Source organism: Canis lupus, chromosome 15 (genome assembly GCF_048164855.1).
Source record: "Canis lupus baileyi chromosome 15, mCanLup2.hap1, whole genome shotgun sequence".
In the NCBI taxonomy this organism is placed as follows: domain Eukaryota; kingdom Metazoa; phylum Chordata; class Mammalia; order Carnivora; family Canidae; genus Canis; species Canis lupus.
In genome coordinates this window covers 13,652,193-13,675,026 of record NC_132852.1, presented here as the reverse complement: position 1 = coordinate 13,675,026, position 22,834 = coordinate 13,652,193, and the positions used below count along the sequence as shown (strand labels likewise).

General features: G+C 37.7%; 1 protein-coding gene and 1 pseudogene across 11 annotated transcripts in view; one reads left to right on the top strand and one right to left on the bottom strand.

The window, feature by feature from the left end:
• Positions 1–22,834, bottom strand: part of TENM3 (teneurin transmembrane protein 3) — a 604,956-nt gene that overhangs the window by 179,485 nt on the left and 402,637 nt on the right. For all 11 annotated transcript variants that reach the window (XM_072775885.1, XM_072775884.1, XM_072775886.1 and 8 more), the window contains one exon: positions 7,107–7,344. In XM_072775885.1, coding sequence (XP_072631986.1) covers positions 7,107–7,344 — 238 coding nt within the window. The remainder of the gene's footprint in view (positions 1–7,106; positions 7,345–22,834) is intronic.
• On the top strand, positions 14,287–22,460 carry LOC140605353 (T-complex protein 1 subunit zeta-like; annotated as a pseudogene).

Below are 22,834 nucleotides of genomic sequence, written 5' to 3'. Positions count from 1 at the left end.
TTTGTGCAAAGTGATGTCCTGAAGTGTGACACCCCTGTCTCAGCACTCCCATCCTCCTGGTAGGACTAAACTGGATCTTAGGGAGGATAAAGACAAGACTGAGAAACTGCAGGAGAAGGAGCCGATCCCTGCTGCCCACCCACAGGGTTTAGCCCGGGTGTGTGAAATACCCGTGTGTGTGTGTGTGTGTGTGTGTGTGTGTGTGTGTGTGTAAAATACCTGGAGTGCTTGGCTCTCACACAGTGAGGCTGCAGGATGGAATTTGATGAAACCATTCCAGCGGTTTTCAACCTACCTCTCAAGAAGAGGAAGAGAAAATGCCTGCAGTTGTAAAAGTCTGGGTCCCCTCCCACCCTCTCTTCTTGGAACCTCTGTATGCCCCTCTCAAAACTGGTGGATCCTTCATGCTCAGTGCCAAGGTTTGGTTACAGATTAGTTTTTCTCTAAAACCATCTTGAGAAAAAAAAGATTTTTTAAAAAAGATTTTATTTATTTGAGGGAGAGAGAGAGAGGTAGTGAGAGAGAGCAGGAACAGGGAAAGAGGGAGAAGCAGACTCCCTGTTGAGCAGGGAGCCCAATGTGGGGCTCAATCCCAGAACCTTGAGATCATGACCTGAGCCAAAGGCAGATGCTTAACCGACTGAGCCACCCAGGCACCCTGAAAAATATATTTTTAAAAATAAAACTACTAGGTTTTATTCAGGAATAAATATCAATTCTGACTCCTGGGAATGACCTTCATTTTAGAGCTACTATCAATCCACAGCCTACTTTTCCAGTTTAATTATTGGCATGATACCTGCTAAATAAGCAACTTGAGGCTGGAGCATTATAATAAGTTAATAATAATCTCATTTTAAAAATCATGCTTTTGAGGAGCCTGGGTGGCTCAGTTGATTAAATGGTCTGCCTTTGGCTCAAGTCATTATCTCAGGATCCCGGGATCAGCCCCACATGAAAAAGGGAGTCTGTTTCTCCCTCTCCCTCTGCCTCTGCCCTTCTCCTTGCTTTGTCCTCTCTCTCTCTCTCTCTACCTCTCTCAAATAAATAAATAAAATCTTTAAAAATAAATAAAAATCATGCTTTAAAAAAAATCATGCTTTTGCTTTACTTATTTTAGTAATCATCTTCAATCTCATACTTTACTTCAGAATGATGTCTCTATTTCAGTATAGTTGAAGAGTTTTAGAAACCAAATTATAACACTGCTAGAGACACACAGTTGTTCACTCTGAGTCAATTCAGGACCAAGTTTTACCTCTTTTTTACATTTTTAGTGAATATATGATTTACCTTTAAATCTAACATTTTACATTTAAAATTCTAAACTTGAACTTCTGAAAAAATTTTCTTTCAGTATGTTGGCTTCAATATATGCTCTCTCTTATTGTGAGAAGAAGATAAAAGCAAATATTTTATGTATTAAGAACTACATATTTAGAGAAAAACAGAAGCTTTTTCTGTGATGGGGTTGACAAAGGGTTAAATATTTGCTACAAGTTGGCACAGAAACTAGAAAAGTTCAAGTTGAGAATCAATCAATGGCTGCTATTCCACTACCTCTCTCATTTGGTTTCCTTTTCTTATTTATCTTAGGTATAAGATAATATGGACTTAACAAACAACTTCACTCTTGGAAATAAAACTTAATTGGGTAACAATATGTCCATCTGTGTCCAGGATAGTCTCAGTTTACAACTGTAAAAGTTCTGGAAAGGGTTCTTACAACTCTTTCACTCTCAAACTGTCTGGTTTGATGATAAATTAAATGGTCAGCACAGAACTCAGACACTCAGACACTGAATTAGGACTATAGGTTCCCTATTCACTGAGACAAATTTTTTTTTTTAAGATTTTATTTATTTATTCATGACAGACAGAGAGAGAGGCAGAGACACAGGCAGAGGGAGAGGGAGAGAAGCAGACTCCATGCAGGGAGCCCGACGCAGGACTCGACCCCGGGGTTTCCAGGATCACACCCCGGGCCGAAGGTGGTGCCAAACTGCTGGGCCACCGGGGCTGCCCATGAGACAAGTTTTTACACCACAAATTAAAACGAGCCTTAAATATAAATACCACCTGGGAAATCCTTATACATCATACCTTCTTCTTCTTTCTTCCTATTACTCTTCCAAACAAGTGCACACATGTCCCACTGTAGACTTTTTAAGAACTATTTTAAATTATTAAAGGTGAAATATTTCAAGAGATCTAGAATCCAATTGATTACCAGTCATTGGTATATAATTTTAGATATGTTTACAGGGGTTCTATTGTTTGTCTTTAACAGACATGGAGAGACTCTTAAAGATCAACTGAGAATTTCTTAACCTAGGCCCAGATCCAATTTTGAGGTTGGCATTCGGTAACCTTACCGTCTTCATTTTTGCATCTCTTCCATATTTTGTGAAATTCTTCTGCACAGGTGCCCTAGGGTGTCCCCAAACTATCTTTAACAAAAGGATATGGCATCAGTCTGTAAAGTTAAGTCAGTAGATTACCTTCCCAGGGATATTTTACCTAAAGCTATATCTGTAATTATGGAGCATCGAGCTACTTACTATCTTGCTAAAGGTAGTTTGGTTATCAGCATGCAGGTGACAGTACAATTTTTCACCTGGGAAAGCTTTCCCTGGCACGATAAGACCACAATGTGTCGGCTGCTGCCTGGATTTCTAATACGAAAGGCTGATATCCAATGCTTGTGTGAGTGTCTTGCCTTTCCCTAGAACCATTTAGAGTGAAGATTAAAAGAGGGAAAAAGGAGAATATCTTCATTTCCTAAGTAATACTTCTGCTTCCTTTTTTTTTTTTTTTTTAAGATGTAGCAATTGATCTCACATTAAAGCAGCCCAGGACATTTCAATATTTAAATAAAAAATGCAATAATAAAGAGGTAATTTAATATGCAATTTCATACATTAATAATTAGCAAAGCATTACTGAACGACAAGGTAAAGAGCTACGGGAACATAATTAATGAACTATCAATGCCAAAGTAGACTTCATAATAAAACAAGATTTTAATAAATCTTTTATTAAATGGCTACAAATGAACCATTTTGTTAACATCTAATAGGTAACTACTAAGCTACTTAATTCACATATATAAATGAAGAACTTGCAGGCAATTAACTTCACAATTGCTGAAGGTCAGGGCTTCCAAAGAGAATTACTGTACTACACCTTCCAGGGCTGCTACTGTACTGGGTCGAGTCTCAGCTTTTCCTCAGCTGCTCTATACTCTGGTAGCAGCTATTACTATGCACTAAAGCAGCTGAAGTATAAAATCAACAAAGGATGAGCTATACGCTAGCAAAAGCCCTAGAACTAAATCATACAAAGAATTAGAAATATTGAGTGCAAAGAAAAGGAATTTGGGAGGAAAATTCTAAGCAAGGACTGGTATTATATATGGGTGCTGATTGTTATTTATTGGAGATGATAAGATAATAAGGAAATGCTTGTATACTGCAAATACTTGTTCAGGTCTGGATGTGACTGGAGGAGATCTGAAACTCACAGGAGATTATAGACCAGAACGGCTCTTTTTACAGAGCAGAAATGTGCAGTACACAATCATATCGATTGTCTCCAGCAGCAGCAAATGTTAAATTCATTAGAGAAAGGAAATAAACATGGTTATGGAAGCAAGAAACTGCTGGTGAAAAGATAAATGCTTTTTAATACATCAGAATAGAAGCTGCACAGAAACAGGACAAGGTAGAAAACCTTTGGTGCCTTCTCTACCAACTCCACAGACTAAGTCGACAGATGACCAAGAGTTTCGTGGATTATTATGTGCCAATCTGCAAGCAGCTACTATCAATGTATGCTGGAAGGAGAAAAGGGCTGGGGCCAAAGAAAGCGTACAGATTCTTATACACACAGAACTTGAATTTCCTGCTGCATAACTTACATCCTTTTTAAATGACAGTTTCAGAAAAGTGAGAATCAGTAAAATGAGTATATGCGTAAGTAGAAATAATTGCCAAAGATGAAACTGTGCCCCAGATTAAAAACTAGTCAATGGCAGACACACGTCTGGATGAAGTTGTTAATACATCTGAAACTGAGCCTGAGAATCATACTCAATGGGGAACCTTAACTAAAAAAGGAAAAATCAATGATAAATAAGACTGGTTCTTCACCTCAAGAGTTCCAACCAAGTGAGACTATTAAAGAAACCACAGTAGTACTGTCAGTACAGTGTGAGATTTTCACATCGCTGCTTAGGTTGATACACTGAGGACGTGAGAAGCCCGAAATACCATTTTCTTTTGATTAGCAATATTAGAAGAGGTGAATGCCTGAAAACGAGAAGACAATAAAAGTAGACTATGGATTGAAAGGCTTTCCAGCGTTTGGATTCATTATCCTTCATGTACACGTTAGTGAGATACTATCAACTGATAGATTTGCCTTTCTACATCAATTCATGCTTTTTTTTTTTTAAGGATTTTATTTATTTATTAGAGAGACACACACAGAGAGAGAGAGAGAGAGAGAGCACAAAGCAGAGGGAGAGGGAGAAACAGACTCCCTGCTGAGCAGTAAGCCTGATGTGGGGCTTAACCCCAGGACCTTAAGATCATGACCTGAGTTGAAGGCAGACACCTAACCGACTGAGCCACCCAAGTGCCCCTCTATGTCAATCTATAAAACTACAAAACGTAATTCCATGGATGGTTCACTAATGGCATCACTTTGAAATGGAATTTCAAATGGTATTGCTTTCAGATCACCTCGTGAGTGATTCCTTACACAGTCTGAATACAGAGAAATCAGCTACAACTATACATATGGCAAGAATGGGTTGTCCCCTACACAGCTACTTTCTCTCCTAATTTCCTACCAACCAAAATTTATTAGTACAGTATGAGGAATAACAAGAACACACTTTATCTTCCCCCTCAAATGATTTTTTTAAATAAAATGTTTTATCGATTTACTCATGAGAGACACACAGAGAGAGAGGCAGCGACACAGGCAGAGGGAGAAGCACCTGCAAGGAGCCCGAAGCGGGAATGGATCCTGGACTCCGGGATCATGCCCCGAGCTGAAGGCAGACGCTCAACCGCTGAGCTTCCCAGGCATCCCCCCTCAAATGATTCTAAACATCTCCACTAGAAGACATGGCTTCAAAAAAAAAAAAAAAAAAAAAAAAAGACATGGCTTCAAGGAATATCAACTCTCCTACTGACACAGTTTTTGAGGCTTCTGTGCTATCCAGCATCCCTAAAATAAAACAGGTTTCTGCTGACTAAACTCGACATAGTTCATACATGTTTGTCAAAACAATTATTGTCAACTACAATGCAATTATCCATATTCAATTTGATGACTCAACTGGAAAATTACTTTTTTCCTAATAAAATTTTTCCAAATGACAATAGTGAATCAGTGTTGATTAGTTGTTCAGTGTGTGCTAATTAATTACACTGGATAAATTTAGTTCTGTGCTAGTTCTGTGCTAATAACCTCAGGAAAAAAAATCTGTAGACATGACTGTCTTAAGTGAAGAAATTTCCCGTTTGCCTACCTCTTCTGTACTTTCTCTTTCTAATCTCTCCCAGACGAGTGTTCAATAATACAAAATAAACAAAAAGAGCCAACTACTCTTGGCTGACACTACAGATAAAAAGACAAGAGTTCCTTGGAACCATGTTCTTAGGTCAGGAGGGAAAGAAAAGAAAAAGATTTTCATTGTTGACAACTAACTGTGAGGACCTCCTGCTAGCTCATCCTCAGGGCAGGATTGGTTTAAATCATGCATTTAATGGCAAAAAAAAAAAAAATCGTAATTTATTTGTTGTGAAACCTGTTTCTTTGTCCAGAAACTAATTTCCATGCTGACATTAGCCAGGGGCTCTATGGCACAGGGCATTTTGGGGGATACTCTCCCTGGGGGTCCAGAGTCCTCTATTTTCTGGACTTCATATGTGAGGATTCTTTTTCTCTGAGCCTAATGGAAGCTTAGGGCAGAAAAGAAACACTGACACGAATGAGAGGGGAACTTTGTCACAAAGCTGTCAATAGGGAGCCTCACAATGAGGTAGGACACCATACTTGGTTTGTGCAATGCACGGTAAAGGGGAAATAGTGGCTATGGAGGTTCTGTCCAAAGAAAGAAGGTAAATTTTTTGTGCCTACACAAAAAGAGAGATCTACAAATGCAACAGATTAACTCAAAACAGCTATTCCTGATCTACACTTTTGTAGGAACGGTTTGCTCTCTGTAGGCCAATCCGTGTTAGAAGTCTTAATTTAAGAACCTCACCGAAACACCTGGATGTGTACAGGGAAAGGGCACCATGCTGGTGAAGCCTCTAGAACACAAGATGGAGAGCAGCCCATGGGCCATCATACAGAAAAGGGGCAATATTACTTTGTATTGTCACAAATATGAGTTGCATGGTTTATAACCAGAAGCTGAGAGTTTCAGTTCATTCTAAGGAAGAGTATGACCGTCTACTATTACTGTCCAAGGAATGGCATGTCTTAGGAAATAATGCTGGAAGGAACTTTAGAGAATAGGTCCCACCTCCTTCCTACTGCAAGAAACTAAATTATTCTTCACAAATGGTCATCTTACTTGAGCTTCACCATTCTACTTAGGAATCCACTATGATTCTGTGATGTCATGGACACAGCATACCTAAGTAGGGGTGTCTAGAACCATGTCTCTGCTGACCATGTTCACAGACTCAAGCTATGTATGGGACCCAGAATCACATCTCACATCACCATCATTTTCTCGACATGCATGAGAATTTGTAAATAAGGAGAAAAGTAATAAGAAGAGTTTCACTGAAGCCATTTATGGCTTTCGCTACACAATGTGCGAAAAGGATAAAGAAGTTTATGGGCCCAGCAACTAAAAAATGACTGGCAACCCAGAGCTGTTCTCAGAGAAGACAAAATACAGAGTACAGAAGTACGGAAAAGTTCTTAGTAAGAAAAAAGTGAGACTAGTTTATTTTTAAACAGTAGACATTAAAACACAACATGGTTTGTTGACTATGGTAGGGTGTCCGTTCTCCAAGCAGACACATTGTGCAGTCCTAACATTCAGAGGATCTGAGAGTCTCCCATAGAGGAGTTACCTGCTTTCCAGTGGTACATTACTGCCAAGGACCCAGCTGTCCTGCAGCTGGACGGACTCGGGTGTGGTTTGCAGCTCGGCGGGCAAAGCAGCCGGCGGGGCCGGACTCTGGTTCCTTCTATTGGTCAGGGAGTTTCTGTTGAGAGAAGTGATGGACGGATGGTGTTGTGCGGGGTGCTGCTTATGGGGTGGTGGCAAAGGCTGCAGGGTGGGCTGGCCTTGGTTGTTTGCAGGTTGCTCTGAAAAAAAAAAAGGAAACTCATTATTATGTATTTGCATGTGTATATGTACATACATGTCAACACACACCAACAATTTCTTGGGGATCCACTGTAGATGAATTAGAAGTAAAAACTGCATTTAAATCCATAACCTAATAAATTTGCATATTATTCTATTAAGCGGGTGTTCAGTGACATTCTCTAAGAGCAAGTTTACCCTTGATACACAAAGTACTAATTAATATACAACAGATGGTAAAATTGGTTTTGGTTTTAATTTGTTTCAGATTTTTTTCATCTGGTTTTATTAACACCTACAGAAAACAGTATCTGACAGCTCCCCTAATGTGCCTTTAGACTTCAGCTTTTTTTAACAAACCAACCCTGAAATTAAATGGGTAATTTCAGTTGAACACAAAGGTTTTCGAAATGCATATAATCCCTATAATTATTTAATGGAGTTTTTTTAAGCTTTATTTAACTGCAATAAATTATTACAAGCTAGTTGCTAAACAGCAGTAGACTACTCTAGTTTAGTGCATTTCAAATAAGGCAGATCTGCATTATGATCCACTAATAGACGCTAAGTATCCTTTAGCAGAAGGTCACTCTGTGAAGCAGATGTTGTTTCATGGATATTTAACAGACTGAATCACATCTGATTACGACGTCAGAAGACTCATATACTTAATGACCGTTACATCCATTAGAACACACGCAGAACAGATTTTCCAATTTCACAGTATGCAGTATAGCTCCACTTTGGAGGAACTCATAGGTGACCAGAGCGACTCATGCCCCTATGTCAGTGGTACAAATATTTTGTTCTAAACCACAATCGAGAGGGATCCAGCAACTTCCAAATAGAAGCGCGACGCTAGGTTATAACCATGGAAGACTTCCCTAAAACCAGTAAGTCATAAGTCAAAATTTACAAATTAATGTAACATGAGACTGACTTTTCAATCTCATTACCTGCCTTTGGACATGCTAGAGTTCACAAATACCACATTTTAACAAACAGACAGGTGACTCCTTAATTTAATGCTAAACTTATTATGGTTCCACACATATAAGATGTCAATTTTTGACTAAATGCAGTTCAAAGTGCAATATAATTTTAAAGTGATGTATTAAATCATGCTATTAATATAAATGCACGTATTAAAAGAGAATAGGAAACACAGGGACTATCTTTCATCTGCAGTGTGAACTTCAGTTGTAATTGTTATGCCAAATAGAGCCTAACACTGTAATTCTGATTGCATGAAATGAATACTTGATATGTAATAGCTTGAATATATATCATCAAACCTCTTTACAGGGTACAGTAATTAAAATAAATCCTCCCATAGCACATAATATCAGTAATTACTGCACATTTCTATAGGTCTCTAACATATCATATCACTTAACAACTAATAATTTCTTACTCTTGAAATGAGGGACAGAGACAATATCTAAGTATATGAAATAAAGCTATTTTCTCGCACATTCTCTATTCTTGACGATCCCTATACCAGAAACTACAGAAACCTTGGTTGGTCCATTGCTTTGGGGCTTTTATGAAAAATTAAAAGAGTATCTGCACCTCAGTTAAACTGGAAGTACCTTTGGAGGTAATGAGATGGTTACACGAGCATATACAGTTTTAATTGTGTTAGAGAAAAGGAAATAGATGAAAATTCGAAGAAGATTTATTACTCAGGTATCATATAATGAATTAGTTTGGTCTTCCCTGGCATCAGTGCATATGATTAGAAACTCTACAGGTGTCTTTAAGGAGTATTTCAAAGCCTGCTTTTATAATGATATACATATGTATATATTTATTTTACAAGAAGCCAAGGGTTTTAACTAGGTTGGTGTCAATGCAATGGGAACACAGAGAAGAGAGAAACGTTTCAAAGGGAAAAGTATTAAGATTGTGTCTAAAAAGAAGTAGAGGGCTATGTCAAGTGACTCCGTGTTTTTAAGCATGGCTCCATGAAAGAATGAAATTATATTATACATATGATACATAAATTATGTATTGGATATTATACTAAATAGAGGAGAGAGCAGTGTGCAATAGCAGTTGACACCAAATTTAATTTCTGTCAGGCAGCATCATAGTAAGCCTCAGTTTTCCCATCTGTAATGTGGGAAATAATACTGTCCCATCTAGGTGTTAATTTAATCTAAGTGCATTAATCTAATAAATGCACTCATTCACTCATTTATTCACCCACTGAGTCATTCAGCCCACAAACATTTATCGAGCCTCTATGTTCCAAAGATTGCTAAGTCAACAAGTAAAAGTACTATGCAATGGGGAAGCATCATGGAGATTAAGATTGTTTCTTGAAGATGCAATGATTTTAAGATCTATTGTCATCACCAACATATTTAAATATGTTGAATTTAAGACTCTTATTCTTGGGGTGCCTGGGTGGCTCAGTCAGTTAAGCAGCCGACTCTTGGTTTCCACTCAGGTCATGATACCAGGCATCCTGGGCTCAAGCCCCATGTCTGGCTCCACGCTCAGTGGGAAGTCTGCTTGAGGTGTCTCCCTCTCCTTCTGTCCCTTCCCCCATTTCCATGTGTATGCATGCATGTGCTCCTTCTCTCTAAAATAAATAAATATATTTTTTTAAAAGATTCTGTCTATTCATAAGAGACACACAAAGAGGGGCAGAGACACAGGAAGAGGGAGAAGCAGGCTCCCTGCAGCAAGCCCTATGTGGGACTCGATCCCAGGATCCTGGGATCACGACCTGAGCCAAAGGCAGATGCTCAACCACTGAGCCCCCAAAAGATTCTCATTCTTAAACAGTGAGGAAAAACTTCCATGTAAGGTTTCAAAAATAATTAGTATGATTGTGGCTTTCTCTAGGTTGGTTCATTCATTTGGCAAGTATCTGTTGAGAACTTACGATGAACAAGACATCACGCAAAGATCCATGCCCTTTTTAACTGTCTATCCAGGTTATTTCAGCACCACTGTGTTCTGTCCACTGGGACCTCTTTTGATCTGACTACATAATCATGCGGTCTCCCTGTTAAACAAATCCAGATAATGAAAGCTAGATTCAATCTAAAATTTGATGGAACAGAATAAATGCAGAGCCTGAGTGAGATGGGATGGATGACCAGAAATTTAAATTCTGCAGCAGTCTACAAACAGAGGCAAAATCCCAGCATTCACTCAGAGGTGTGTGCTACCTCTAGAGATTTAGGCTTACAGGATATAAGAAGCAGTGGAAGTATGTATCTATACCAACTTATTCAAGACAGCATAAATTTATAAAGTATAACAAGATAAAATAAAACTAAACACAGACGGAAAGGAAGAAACAGAATAAAAGAAAATAAAGTGGGAAAGATAAGATAAAGCCAGATCTAAAGCAAGTGGACAAAATGCCTGTTGTATAGTTCTGTACATTTTTAAAGTAGGATACAAATCTGGCTCTAAATTATTTATTTAGTTGCCAACACAAAAAGGGAAACATGATCAGTTACATGATTTGGAATGTTTTTAAGATCACAAAGTTTTGCTTGAGAAAAGCCTTAACTATTACTGGTACTGAAAAATAGAGAGAAAATTCCCCTTCAGTCCCCATAGGAAGAAAAACTGAATATCCAGGGAAAATTTTATGACCTGGGTTCAAAAAATAGACACAAGGAGGGGTGCCTGGGTGGCCCAGTTCGATAACCGTGTCTGATATTTGATTTTGCCTCAGGTCATGATCTCAGGGTCGTGAGATGGAGCCTGGCATGGGGCTCGTGCTGAGCGTGGGGCCTGTTTAAGATTTTCTCTTCCATTGCCTCTATCCCTTCCTACTAAAAAGGACCCAAGGAAACAGAATGGGGTCTAGATTTGGCAACAAACACTTAGAATCTAATACTTGTGGCCAGATCCACAATAAGAACAACCAAAACATCAACCACGGCCTTTGTTTTAAGCTGATTCATTGATAACAGGCTTTCTGTAGATTTGAGGTTTTAGATAGAATGACTCTGAGTTATAAAGAGGACGATTAGACCTCACAGAGTTACCAGATTTAATGCTCCTGAGACATAGCTCTGAACATCTCACTGTTCTCCTTAGAAACTCCAAATGGCTTCCTAGTACCTATAAAACATAAAATGCACTCTCAGGGCAAAGGTCATATTTCTTCCGTTAGCTCTCAACATATTTTTGCAAATCCTTATCCCCCCTTCATGTATTTCTTGCTGTATCCATTGCATGTCTCACACCTTTCCACACAAGCACATCCATCCGCTTCTATATCTTTATATTTTATTTTTCTCTTTCTCTATCCAAAACCTACATACTTCAAGCTCTAAGAAGGATGACACTCCTGTTTTTTTCAAGTAGAAATCAGTTATTTCTTCTCTGAGTCTTACAGTATTTTATCTGTGCCTCTTTCATGACTCTTTTCATCTCTCCCTATTACAATGAATTTTATAGGTCTCATATCTCCTGTTAGACTCTATATGGGCAAGATTCACCTCGAATTCACCTTGGAACCTCTAAGAACCACACAGGGATAGATGTGTGGTCAGTAAATAAATATTTATCCACTCAATACATATTTGATGAATGACTGAAAGACGACTTGTAAAGAATTCAATGAAGAGAATGCTGAAGTGTAAAGAGCCGAGCCTGGCAGTAGCACCTTTAATTGCAAGGTAATCTGCAACCTGTCTTCTTTCCTCAACCCAATTCTTAGATCCTGAAAGGTAGGAACTCTGACTTAAATTTCTTTGGACTTTTCAATATCTTCCCTTAGCCTCGTATTTCAAAGACCCCTAGAAATGTGCTGCCTGCTTGGTAACAATTAGGCAATAATGGCACATTTGTGGCTCATCCGATACAGGCAGGGCACCATATTATTTCTCCCAGAGGTTTTAGGAATATTGCTTTGGAACCAGAGCAGATGTACCAAGATTCAAAATCTACCTTTTAAGGTGTGAATGGAAAGATTACATAAAATATATACGAAAATATAAAATATAAACATATGAAACAAATATATAATATATATTATAGCTTACCAAACACAGTTCTATCTTCTTTGTATTTTAAAGCTGATGATTAGAAATGTTGGGTATTTTAGAAAAGGTGTAGGTTATTTTCTCAAAGTATTTTTCACTGCTTTGAAAAAAGTATCTTTTGCATTATGCTCATTAGCAATTATATGTTATACCCAACTGAGTGCCTTTACTCACTGCACTCCTGCCTTTTTTCAAGTTCCTATTGCTCATGTAACTTCATGACAGCCTAGCAGCTGCTTGTTTTTATTTGATAGACACGACTTATAGCAGATAATTTTTATTTTTAAAAAAATTTTAAAAAGATTTTATTTATTTATTTGAGACAGAAAGAGAAAGAGAGGGAGAGCATGAGTGGGGAGTGGCAGAGGGAGAAGGAGAGGGAGAAGCAGGCTCCCCACTGGGCATGGAGCCCAATGTGAGGCTTGATCCCAGGACCCTGAGATCGCGACCTGAGCTGAAAGCAGATATTTAACCAACTGAGCCACCCAGGTGCTCTTATGGCAGATAATTTTTAAAATTCACATAATATTAATGATAAATATTAGGTAGTTAAGACTTGGGTCATTTTGCTTAGCCTTTTGCCACCAAAGAACTTATAGCCCTACAGTGTCATTTAAGGCTGTCACGTCAAACCATTAACATGCAGTAATGACTTGGATCACGGAATATACTGAATAAGGTGTGTCGACCAACCATGAACGTGTTAGGAGCCATGGATGATCTCTGACAGTGGGGTAGATTTCAGTTTAAGCAACTATTATAAAACCCCAATTCCAAGCAAATGTAAGGCATGTTAATGGCACTCTGCAGGGGGAAGAAAATAAACTTTGACAACTTCTCCTAAATAGCAACTAGGCATTTATGATCATAGAGGTGAAAGGTACCATAACAACAAATGACAATAATATGGGTATTTATTTTTCAGTAGCATGTTTTCTTGAATAAGTTGCATATCTTTCTGAGCTTCATTTATCTTATAGTGTTCACTTACAGAATCTAAACGATACAGTGCCTGTCATACAGTAAGTGCTAAATAGTAACTTCTTAACAGACTCCCTTCCAGGCCAGTTGATCCTTGAACAATGGTACAGTTGACTCTTTTTTTTTTTTTTTTTTTTGGTACAGTTGACTCTTGAACAATGCAGGGGTTAGGGGCACAGACACCCTGTGCAATAAAAAACCTGAGTGTAACTTTTGACTCCCCCAGACCAATAATATAAACAGTTGATTAAAACACATTCTGTATATGTATTACATACTGTATTCTTATAAGAAATTAGAAAAAAATACTAAGAAAATCATAAGGGAAAATACATGAACACTGCACTGTATTTATTGAAAAAATATCCACGTAAAAATGGACCCACACAGTTGAAATCCATATTGTTCAAGGACCAACTGTAATCAAGAAGCCTCATCAGCAATCAATACCAGTATCATGAGACGTAAGGACCCACAATCAAGTATGTCTGAATGGGAAATGTTTTTCCATGAGCAGGTACAAAACAAGAATCAGAAACGTCACAGGAATCAGAAATAAACTCATGTCTTGCCAGTTCCCACAGAAGAAGGAATTCCATCATACAGTTGTGAAGTCAGCCTGGGTCTCTTTTTCCCATGGAGTGTGACCACAGAATCGAGTCAAGAACTTTTAAAAAGCGGTGGTGAGGGACATCTGGCTTTTAAAAACATATCTGGTCATATTTACTGGTTTGGAACTTTTTTTTTTTAATTAAAACCAGCTTCCAGACCATTATATGCAATTCAGCCCCAGCTCCTCTCTGCTTTAGGGCCTTGGGCTGTGCTCTTTGGGTGACACAGTGGAAGTGAACTCTCAAACAGGAAAGCTGGGAGATTGAAATCTCCTTGTGTATGTGCACGTCTACATGTGTGCACATGCATGGCAGCATATGTGTACGCATGGCTGCATGTATGTTTGTGGGCATGTATGTGTGCATGTACCTCTGTACGTGGAGGGAGGCTGAAAGGTAAGTGTCAGGTGAGGGGTGAGGGGGAGACTGAGCAGGTGTCACCACAGTCACCCCAACTGCTCTGTGCCACACACACTTCCTTCACAATTCTGGCTTTCTTCCCTGGATCTCAGTTGTGGGAGCAAAGGTCCCTAGAGAAGAAATACCCTACTTCACATGGGATAGGAGTGAGGAGCTGACAGCTGTGTTGTATTAAAATAATTTTTTGCAATTTGAGTAAAGTCTGGTAACAAAAGACAAATGGGGGTGGTAGGGGTAGAAGGACAGGAGGAGAGAGAGAGAGGGAGAGAGAAAGAGAAAAAATAAAAAAGGACAAAGACATTTTTAACTTTACTGAACCCAGAGAAGTGCTGTTAGACAAAACATCTTCTAGGCAGCCATCTGCCCATGTTTTGTGTACTCCTGGACACTATCAACAGCGAGTCAAATAAAGGAATGGACTCTGGTTCTGGTCCTCTAAGAGTTTACATTCTGATACCCAGACCACATTGAACTAGACAACACTGAAAAAGAGCTGACCCACTGATTGGTGTTTAGCAAAGATAGGATGTAACAGTAAACAGAACAGCCAATAGTCTCAACCTACCAGTTGAACTTATACTTTAGGTTTAAAATGATTGAATTGGGAAGAAAGAATGGGCTAGAAACCGAGGAGAGAGAATGATTATTCAGAGCAGGTAAGCTGTCACTGTAGCTTCTCTGAGATCTGCCTGTCTCTGTAAGCTTTCTAATGTTCAATGAAGAAACAAGAGATAATATATCAATTGTTACTGAGACCCCTCCTATATATAGTTTGGACCCTGTGAAGTGCTATACCCTCAGTCTAAGATTAGACTTGAAAAATTTCAAGGCAAATACAGTGATAAGGAATTTTGCTGTGTTTCTTAGGATCTGCAAGGGGAAGAAACCAACTCCTGAAAATTTTAACCACTGGTCTGGGCTTCCCTGTGGTTGTCACAGGAGGCTGAAGCTTATACTCTTGACATAGTTATGGAACCCCAAGCTGATAATTTTGGGTTTTTTAAAAGATTTTATTTATTCATAAGAGACAGAGAAAGAGGTAGAGACACAGGCAGAGGGAGAAGCAGGCTCCCTGCAGGGAGCCTGATGCAGGACTCGATCCCAGGACCCCGGGATCACACCCTGAGCTGAAGGCAGATGCTCAATCACTGAATCACCCAGGTGTCCCCCCAAGCCAATTAATTAATATTAATAGTGCCATGCTCCTTCCTGGGGCACCTGGCAGAAACAAATGCAAAACTTCTTTAGAAGCATATGCTTCAACTAAAGTCACAAAGGATTTCCACAAATAAAACACAGCTTTCAATACATTCACAGTCTAAAGTTATAAAACTTAAGAGGAAACAATCCATCTTGGGCCAAAATCTATAGAGAAAATAGACAGCAGAATTGATCTCCCCTGGATAATATAACCATCAGATAAAACTTGAGAATGTTTAAAGAAATTAAAATCATAAGAGAGCATGAGAAAAAGGAAGTTAAAAAAGTAAAATGTGTATAAATAGGAAAAATGCAGTCACTGAAATTAGAAATGTACGGGATGGTTTAGACAGTATATTAGACACAATTGTAAAGAGCACCAGTGAATTGGAAAAGAAATCTGAGGAAATCACTCAGATGGCATCAGAAAGATCAAGCATGCTTACATGTGAAAGAGCAGTTTTAAGACAAAAAAAAGAGAGGATAAAGGAGCTCAAAATATATCCAGAGAGAGTTGCAGAAGGCAAGGACAGAGCTTTCCTTAGAGTTCAACAGCTTTCTCCACATTTCTAACACCATGGTTATGGCCGTCAAATTATACAGAGCATGGACTTACTCATCTCTTGTTTCATATAAATGTTCTCTGCTATTATCTTTTATGTTATTAGATAACAGCTTTTTGGGGGGTTATATTTTATAAAAGGTAACTTCTCTTAAATGGCTGTAAACTTCTCTTTGAAGATATTCTGACTTCTATGGTTGCTTTTCAAAAGTGTGCAGCAATTTAAAACATCCCTAACTTATTTCAGTGGATGGAAACAAATGTAAATGGCTACCTGTGCTTGTTGAAATAGTTGATCTTTTAGTATTTTTAACTCTAGTAATGCCACAGATTTATCCTCTATAGTTCTTAACTTTGCACAATCATTTTCCATGGAACCATACATAATAAACCTTACCTATTATACATGCAGAAAAAATCTGGATAAAAATAACCTTTAAGGTGTCTCAATATATGTTTCAAGATACTCTTCTACTCATTTTTAAATATTTTACCTAAGAGAGTAAAGCAAAAAAGGGAAGAAGTTGTCCCAATCTGGACAATAAAGAATTGTTGACTAAAACCAATAAATACTTCTCTCTCATTATCTAATGAGCATTTGATTTTAGTGCAATTAAATTTTATTGACTTTAAACTGAATCCATGATATGATATAAATAAAGCACATAATTGTGATATGGATAAGTACAGGCTAGCAGGCAACTAAAGCTATTACAATGTAACAAATAGCTTTAAAGAATAAAAAAAGCAACTTGAATCTTCCAAATAATGCAACTTTGCTATGCTTCTCAGATAACATATCCTTTGTCACAAAGAAGATGTCTCATACAGAAGAAAGTATTATAACAGAAACAGACATAGGGTTTAGTGCTGGCTTTAACTAAACATAACCTCATATAGATCAACCAACTTCTAGGGCTCAGTTTTTCTCCTCTAAAAGATTGGTGTCTGGCGGCAGGGTGGGTTCAGCAATGAAATCTCGTGTTTTAGCTCTAAAATTCTTTCAGGTACTATATAATATTTTCTTGAAACATACTAAATTATACAATGAATATTCACAATTTAAGGTAATTAAAAGTACCATATTATCTTAAGTTATACATATAAAACATTAAAGGGACATACAGTAAAAAATTATTTATTTCAACTTAAGTATTATGAAAACACCATATTAATTCATGGCACGAATATCTTACCATATTATCTTTGTATAAATATTAAAAAGAATATTTTTATTTTTAAAAATAGCCATTCTGTCTTACATATGTTGTAACTAGTAACATCTTAAGTTACATATTGTCAAAGTCATTTTGTATCAAACTTAAATTTAGTATAGATTTCAGAATTGAAATTTCTTATGGAAACAACTAAAAAATAAAAGCCTGCATGAAACTTTCAAACTTAAAAGAAAACTAATCAGTCTCTTATGAGTTATGATGACAGTTAGAATACATTTTAAAAATTACAGTTAACCAATTTTAGAGAAAAGGGATTCAGTTTAACTCTTTTTTCTGATTTTTATTTTTTAAATATTTCAGCAACTCTAGGAAAAAGAAGTGATCAGAAAACACTCAGAAAGTATCCAGCAACACTGCCAATCTTGTTTCCCCCAAAATACTAACTTTGCCATTGACTTTTCCCCGGGCATATTATTTCATATTTGTTATCTGCAATTTATGGAGTCCATATTATTACATTGAAACAGAATAAAATTTTTTAAGTTTCCTTCCAATCACATGATGGCCTCCAGACAGTGGTGTTACCACAAACATTAAATATTATGTACATGCAAAAAACTTCAACAGAACCCACGTTCGTGGCATGTGTAATGAGGGTGATGTGTTAAGTGGAAACCATGCAACTATTCTCTTTGATTAAAAGGGAAACAGTTATAGTTTAAGCTGATATTTGCATACTTGGGTGAGTGCCCTTCTCTGTCAATAATTTTGGGATAATTTTTGGTGTGTATGCAACACTAAAAGCCTCTTCCCAATAGATGTTTTTCTGCTGCTGTAATGACTTAGCACCAACAGAAAGGATGGTACAGTGAAAAGAATGGCAAAGTGCTATAGAAATGTGGGGTACTATTGTTTAGGAGATTAATGATCTGGATTTCCCGAGGCTTTGTTGTGCCTTTTAAAATAGTAGTAAGCATGACTTCTTGAAGCTGGAAGGCTAGGACTTTTCTATAGGATGCTAATTGCCACTAGAAACCTTGCTCTCAGAATAGAGATTCAAAATAAAGCAGGTGACTAAGAAATTCTTTCACAGATTTTCTGATCTTTCCAAAATCCACAAGCATTTTCATGCCAGTTTATTAAAATTTTCCATTGAGAAGATAAATGGATTGAGAGTGGAGAAGAGTAAAACAGATCTGCTCAGGCTAGCAAAACAAAATACTATAGACTGGGTCACTTAAACATTAGAAATTTATTTTCCCACAGTTCCAGAGGCTGAGAGTCCAAGGTCAAGATCCAGCAGAGTCAGTTTCTAGTGAGGGTCGCTTCCTGGCTCCAGATAGCTGCCTTCCCTCTGTGTTCTCACTGGGCAGAGAGAACGAGCAAACTCTCTGGTATTTCTTCTTATAAAAGCACCAATCCTATCGAGCCAAGGCCTCACTCTTATCATCTCATTTAACCTTAAGTACTTCTTTAGACTTCCCATCACCAAATACAGCCACATGGGTTGGGGGCAGGGGGGTGAGAGCTTCAACATATTAATCTGGAGAGAAACCAATGTTAACATCTGGGTTTAAGCTCCCTGTCTAAAATTTAGTAACTGTGTAACTTGAGCAAATTAATTTCCTATTCTAAAGTCTCTGATTCCTCAGCTGTACAATGGGGTTAATAATCACTCCTGTATAGAGGATTAAAAGAGATAATGTATATTGAAGTATTTTTTATAAACTGTGAAATATTATTTTAATGTAAAGTCTTATTTTCCACACTTTCCCCACTTATTCAAATAAAGTAATACATTTTTTACCATACACACACACACCATATGTGTATATGTATGTATATATATATATAGTTTTTATTTTTTGGCCAAAGAAGATATTTATATTTGAGTATGCCCATAATTTCTTGATCTCTTTCTACAAGAAGGTCTTTATAAACATTCCATTTTCATTTCTAAACTTATAAAGGCAAACATACACCTAAATATTTTTTATAGTATCTCCTAATATCATTTAGAGTGTTTGCTGAGGATAATGTATCACTACCATAAAAGATGGAATGAGCTTACATTATTACAGAAATCATTCCTTGTGTGTGCAGGGTGGCTAAAATGTGCTTCAGTCCTGGGTAATGAACTCACACTTTCAGGTACTGAATTTGTACTCTTCGCATTTAAAGCAACACACAAGGAAATGATGCTCCCACCAACACATGTGAAAATGTAGAAATGAATGAAACAACTTTGTGTTTTATGGCATTTACTTTGAAAATCTGATTAAGATAGATGTCTTTAGCTCATAATTCTTCAATGTCACGTTGTCATAGTTCCCATCAGCAAGATGTTTTAAAGGCTTTCGATTAATATTGCATGCCAGAACTGAAATTACATCCTTTGTCGTTTAGTTCCTAATGGTGCAAGTGATATCTATCAAGTAGTGTTTTATGAAGCGTGCGTGATTTTTATTGCAGGCTGTTTTCACAAATCTTTTTCAGGTTTCAGAAAGATCGCTTAGGGTTTACAATAAATATGCCCTTCTGTTGAAAATCATGATGATTCTTAAAACTGAGGTGAAATCTGTATTATTAGAATTTACTTATCAATAAAAAAATTTTTTCTACCTGAATCTGTTGCGTTTGCACAGTCTTGAATAATATTTGCTTTTGGCCAAATATCCTACTAAATCATTTCTTATAATAGATGCAAAATATGTGCCAAATACACATCACTCACAAAACCTTCATCAATAAGCATGTGCATTATCTACCTAGTGAGGAAAATAGGTAGTATGTGGAAATAGTATACATTATCTATTAAATGCTGACCGGGTTTGTACTGCAAAAGTATGTGTTTTTTAAATAAAATTACAAATTTATTTTTAAGAGAAATTAGTGTCCTGACATTAATTTCAAAATTTCTGAAACTCAATCATATCGTATATAATTCATTTTTCAGTGATTAAAGACCCAGAGTCATAATATAATCTTACTTATATATAAATTAGAAGGACACAAGTGAAAAAGAAATTCTTGTATTTGATAAATACATACATTGCTTTGAACATAAACGTATGTATATTCCTGGCTCTATCTTTAACATATTCTATTCTCTCGGCCTCAGTTATCTTCATCTATAAAATTATGGGGACAGATCATGATTTCTAGTATCTTTTCCCAGCTTAAAAAAAAATTGCACAATTCATAACATTTTGTGCGGGTGTGTATGGGTGTGTGCGCGCACACACACACAGTTTAACGCTTTGGTTGCTGACTTCATGTATCAAATGCTGTTATGCTTTATCACTTTGCAGTTTAGAAAATACAACTCTATTTTGGGGCTTTGGGCATTCTACAAGCCTGGTCGCTTCCACTTCTTCTGCTGTGTCACTACCATCTCTAAGGCCAAGGTGGCCCGACTCATACAGCCTCGCAGCCAACATCAGTACAGCCCAGGGCTGCAGGAGGCCTGAGGACCAGCTTAGGGCCTAAGAGCACCACAAAAAGGCTTGTTTCTGCAGACATCAAGCTTACTAAAGATGGCAATGTGCTGCTTCATAAAATGCAAATTTGATACCCAACAGCCTCCTTAATAGCCAAAGCAGCAATAGTCCAAGATGACATGACCGGTGATTGTACCATGTTCTAACCACTGGAGAGCTGATCAAACCTCCATTTCTGAAGGTCTTTGTCCCAGAATAACAGACAGATTTGAATCTGCACAGGAAAAGGTACCTCAGTTTTTGGAACAAGTCAAAGTTAGCAAAGAGATGGATAGGGCAATGCTTACAGGTAGGTGTCTTGGCCAGAATATCTCTATATACCAAAGCTCATGCTAAACGTGCTGCTGTCCTAACAGGGGCTGTGGTGGCCTCCAATTTGGCCATTACAAAACAAGATGAACCTCCTGACCCCCTCACGGCCAAGGTTATGGACATGAAATATAAATCTGAAACAAATGCAAGTGTAATCAGAGGTCTTGTTTTAGACCAAAGGTCACGGCATTCCAATGTGAAAAAAAGAGTAAAAGATTCATATATCTGCATATGTGCAATATGTCATAAGAATATGAAAGAAAGGGCAGCCCAGGGTCGCTCAGCAGTTTAGCGCCTTCAGCCCAGGGTGTGATCCTGGAGACCCGGGATCGAATCCCACGTTGGGCTCCCTGCATGGAGCCTGCTTCTCCCTCTGCCTGTGTCTCTGCCTCTCTCTCTCTCTCTCTCTTTCTGTGTCTCTCATGAATAAATAAATAAAATCTTAAAAAAAAGAATATGAAAGAAAAAGAAGCAAATTCTGGCTTTTTTTAAAATAAGAATTCAGAGGAGAGATAGAGAAACTAGCAAAGCTAAAAGAAAATTCATTGAAGATACAACTAAAAACATGATAGAACTGAAAAGGAAGTCTGTAGTGATTCAGAGAAAAGATCTGAGAAAAGATCTGTTATTTAATCAAAAGACAACTCACTCTTTTCCTTAGGTGCTCTCTCTCACACACAAAAAGGCATAATAGCTCTGTGCAGAGCTAAAAAGAGAAATCTAGAAAGGCTGCCTCTTGCATGTGGTGGGGTACCCCTCAATTCTTTTGATGACCTAAGTCCTGATTGTTTGGGACATGCAGATCTTGACTCTTGAGTATGCACTGGGAGAAGAGAAGTTCACCTTTATTGAGAAATGTAACAATCCTTGCTATCACATTACTGGTCAGAGGACCAAACAAGCATATCCTCACTCAAATCAAGGATACAACAAGAGATGGGTTGAGGGCTGTTAAAAATGCTATGGATGATGTCTGTGTAGGCCAGGTATTGGGGCAATGGAAGAAGGCCTGATTGTAAGTCTAGTAAAGGGCAGGGCCCAACTTGGAGTTAAGCATTTGCTAATGCATTGCTCATTATTCCCATGATTCTTGTTCGGAGCTCTGGTTTTGACTTTCCAGAGCCCTAATTAAAATTAAAGCTAAAGCAGAACATTCAGAATGAGGTCCACTTGTACGTGTGGACTAGAACACAGGTGAGCCAATGGCCATAGGAGAGGTTGGCATATGGGACAACTACTGTGTGAAGAAACAGTTTCTTCACTCCTGCACATGATTGCCGCCAACATTCTCCTGGTTGATGAGATCACACAAGCTCAATACCTTCTCTAAAAGGTTGAACTGAAGCTCCTTGTATCATCTGAACCATGAAGATCCTACACAGTGATCTTAAGAACATAGCTATGGAATTTTTGTCCAAGCTTTTAATGATTTTCAAAGGAATTTCCTATATGAAGGAGAAAATGCTGGCACCTATTCAAATTCTTGTTTGGAGTTACAATTACAGCGTATTTAAAACTGCACAGAAGTGTACATACATCAAGCAGGCCATTTTTACCAATGAACAGGATGCTTTCCTTCAGCTTCTGTGATATAAAAATACATGTTAGATAACATATGTGATCTAACTTGTTATCAAATATTCCTTCAAAACAAAACAAAATCATCTACTCATGATAAAACAACTGACCAAAGAAAGACATTAT